The 4,162-nt window shown below is 37.6% G+C and overlaps 1 protein-coding gene across 1 annotated transcript; it reads right to left on the reverse strand.

The window, feature by feature from the left end:
- Positions 1-482: 482 nt before the first annotated feature.
- LOC105044074 (trans-resveratrol di-O-methyltransferase) lies at positions 483-3,945 on the reverse strand. The gene is made up of 2 exons (XM_010921870.4): positions 2,844-3,945; positions 483-1,022 (listed from the first exon to the last, which is right to left on the reverse strand). The coding sequence occupies exons 1-2, from the start codon at positions 3,627-3,629 to the stop codon at positions 720-722; spliced, it is 1,089 nt and encodes a 362-aa protein (XP_010920172.1). The 5' UTR covers positions 3,630-3,945; the 3' UTR covers positions 483-719.
- Positions 3,946-4,162: the final 217 nt, after the last annotated feature.

Raw genomic sequence — 4,162 nt, forward strand, 5'->3', positions numbered from 1 at the left:
AGCTTATTGTAGTGGAGAAGAGGAGGAAGGAGAGTGTACCCGCCCTTCAAAGCTCTCTCTTTCTTGTGGCCTGGTGTGTCTCTACGAGCTTTTCTTTTCAGAAGAACTTTCTGTAGCTCTGAATTAAAGATAAGAGATCATCTCTCTCTCTTTCGGCTTTTTCTCTCTCTCCCTCCTCTCTTTGCTCTTATACGAAGCCATAGTAGTTCAAGGCAAGTACAGGGGTTTGGATGGATACTTTTTTATAATGAATGATAAATTAGACATTTTATATTTCTGAAATAGTTTGAATAATACTGTTATATTTCAAGGGGGGTAAGTGTCGGTTTTGAAACCAAGCAGGTGGAATTGTAATAAACATAAATCTCGGGGGGTTTTGTAATTTACTCTGTCTTTTGTCCTTTTCATTAGACATAATGAGTCCAGATTAGTATTATCTAAAAAGATTTCAACCATTAACGCACGGCAAACATTTGTAAAGAGGTGAGTAAAGAAGTACCTTCTATTATTTTAGCTCAATCAACTTAAATACGGCAGACTAATCACAAACTCAACGAAGACCAATACAAACATCATAGTAATTCTACTACAAACAATAAGAACACCATAAGACATCCAATGCAATACATAATGAAGATCTAAAATTAAATTGGAAGGAAGCAGCAAACTGATCAATTCATGGCCACCAGTATAGATGGTTTTCCTTATCTATTCAGTAGTCAATGATAAACCTCGATAATCGATCGCAAACCTAATGCTGGTATGATTTTGTAGTCGGTAAAACCTGCATCCATGAAAATTTTTTTCCATTCACATTCATTCCTTTCCTTACCTGTGGTCTGGACCATCATCTCTAGGTCAAAGAGTAGCTGTGTTTCGCCCAACTCAGGAAAGCCAATATCCAAGTCGACTACCATGTCAATAATAATCACCTTCCCCCCTTCTTCTTTGGATGGAATAGCCTCCTTGCAGCGTTTTAGTATCTTTACACAGTCGTCATCACTCCAATCATGTAGCACCCACTACAAACAATGACCATAAGAAGTTATCAAACATATGGGGCTAATTTTTGTTTTGTTCTTTTTTTCTAAGTTTCAATGTGTATTTCAAATTTGGAAGTTAAGTAAACAAATAAGAAAAACATGTAGGGATTACCTTTTTTGGGAGAACAAATGATGAATTTTGAGAAAAAAAATAAAATTCAGTTTGTCGTAATTAATTAAAAGATGGATATTTTGCTACTTTTAATGGGGATAAGATATTTGACTTATTGTAAGAGGGATTATATTTATGAATTTATTAGCTTCAGAGAAATTGATTAAAAAAATGAAAAATCTTCTCTTACACATTCTTAACCATAGCTTGGATGCCATTAATTAATGTTAAATGTTGTGTTTTCGAATAGTTGTAACATAAATTAATAATTTGATTCCTTTAATTTTGATAGCTTATGTTGACTGCACAGAAGAAATTGGTTGACTGGATTTCCTTTTGTTTAAACTTATACATAAATTACTAGGAAAATTTTTTCTTTCAGCGCTGAATAACTTCGGTTTGTAATTGAGCATCAAGTGGGAAAGTGGTTTGGTGGTGTCAAGGGAAATATTTATGCTATTTCAAAGACACAGCCTAGCTGCCCAACATCCAAGTGGGTGCACAGATCTGATCAACGGATCAGCTTCACGTCTTATATACTAGCGGGGATGGCAATCGACGAGCCAAAAAAAAAATCTGCTATCTTTGGGTAATTAAGCTTTGGTGTCTTATCTGGCATAAATCTAGAGCACTTGCTAGTTGGGGTAATGATACAAGTCATGATTTAGCATGCAATTAGTTCTCTATTGTTTTTTAATCACTATTAGCAGATTGATTATGAGACTTGAAATTTTCTGAAAAAGCTTAATTAGCTTAATTAAGGTCCAAATTTCTTGAACACAAAAACTGATGCTGGAAATAATTTTATATTAGAGATCCAAGGCCCTGATAAGGTTGTTGATTGAATTAAATTTTGTCGAAAACCATTAAGGGAGCTTTGGTATGGGATGATCATCCCAAGATCAAGGATGATAAAGGCAGAGATGATTAGATCACTATTTTTGGTTATACCATAATGATCCTACATGATTGTAATTGTCGTAATATATTGTTAATCATATTATTCAACGATAATTTTAAATTATGGTAGAAAAATATTATTGTACTTTATATTTTTTAATGAAATTATATGACATATTATTTCTTCAAATCAAAATAATTATTAGTATTAAAAATAATATAATTATGAGCATCAATAAAAATATTAATTCTAAATAAAAATTGATATATCTTTGGAGGATTAATAATTTATAGAATCGATTAATAAATATATTTTTTATGAAATATATCAAGAATAATTTTGGTATTAAATGGCTAGCAATCTTGGATTTTTTATAGAATCACAAACAGGTTACTTATGGATACATGGAAATCTTTAATCACTGAATGTGGCCTACCAAATATTGTGATTTTAAATTAGTTGGAATCAAATCACCCTAAGATTTGGATCATTGATGATGTTGTATCATTGTGGTGAATTCCATTTGAGTCTCTAAAGGCCATCTAAGAATAAAATCCAAATGTGATAAATAGAGGGAACATTCATGCTTGCAAGCAGATTATACCAAAATTCAGATCTTTAATAACAATAAGTGGTTTAAAATTGTTTTAGGTTGCTTTTTTTATTTTTATTTTAAACATATGGTGTGGCAGCTGTATAAAAGTTACGGCCCTTCAATCCTCCATCCGAATCTTCACCTAAGCTACTATCCATCAAGTCACAACTAAGTACTAGACCAGGAGTATACCTTGAGCAGCACTGCATCCGCAGGAGGGACATACTGAAACATGTCTCCCGCGACAAGCTGGACCTCCTCGCTCGCTTCCGGGCTTGCTACCACGTGAGGCAGGTCAAGGACGGTGCACTTCACCTGTGGATAGGCCACCGCGATGGCGCGGGCCATCGTGCCTTTTCCCCCACCGACATCCACCAGCGACCTCAGGCCTCGGAAGACCTCGCCGCACTCCTCGACAACCAGTTTGGCCACGAACCGAGAGTCGCTTGCCATCGCCTCGTAGCACAAGCTGTTGAAGGCCGGGCTTCGGCTGATGGCCTCCCAAACATCCCTTCCATGTGCTACCTCAAAGGGAGTGGCGGGTACCTTATCTTGCTTGAACCAACTACTGAGGTGATACCATGGGTTGAACAACGTTTGGTCGAGAATTGCGAGAACGAAGGAGGAGACGTTCGCATCGTTCTCCTTGACAAGGAGAGCAGACATGGTGGTGGGGATGTACAACTCTTCGTCGTGGTCGTGACTGTTTCCATCACGCTTCCGAGCGAAGAATCCCGAGAACACCAAGAGGCGCATGAGGCGGCGCAGGTCGTTGTTTTTGGTGGGGGGAATGGATAGTTTAGCGGCTAGTTCAGTGAGGGAGATTGGCTTGTCATGGGTATGGATGATGTCTGCTATGCCGAGCTCCACGGCACACTTGAGGGACATGGACTTTATGAAGCTAAATATGTGGTTCCATGCATGGGCTTGAGCTTTCAGGAGCTCCAAAGATTGGCATTCTCCGTCCAAGGATTCCATCACGCATGCACTCTTTAATTTTCCAGGCCCTGAGTCTCTTATGGAATGCTAATTGCTATTTTGCTCCTAATATAAATAGGTCTTTACTCGCTAAAGTTTTCGAATTTTAGCGGCACTTGTTACAAGTTAGATGATAAGATTAGAACAACGTGGAAACCTTAAAGCCACCCATTTTATTATCCACATCGTCTAGGAAAATACGTGGCCATGAACCATGATGCCGGCAAACCGTACTCTTGTTTTCCATATGACAGCGATTTGTATTTTTTATGAAAGTTACTCCCGCAAAAAAGCTACCAATATGTAGCGATCTAAATCAGTTGGCGGAACGTCTTCCTCCTCCTTCTTCTTCTCTCTCTCTCTTTCTCTCTCTCTGTTTTTTATTTTTTTACATAGGGGGCAAAAGTCCAAACAAAGAAAATAGATGATATTACAGCTGAGGGTAATGCACACCAACATGTCAGCCTGAACAAGATTACAAACGGAGGGAGAGAGAGATGAAGTAGAACAGAAGGATGAATTAACAAGCAGCT

Source organism: Elaeis guineensis, chromosome 4 (genome assembly GCF_000442705.2).
Source record: "Elaeis guineensis isolate ETL-2024a chromosome 4, EG11, whole genome shotgun sequence".
NCBI lineage: Eukaryota > Viridiplantae > Streptophyta > Magnoliopsida > Arecales > Arecaceae > Elaeis > Elaeis guineensis.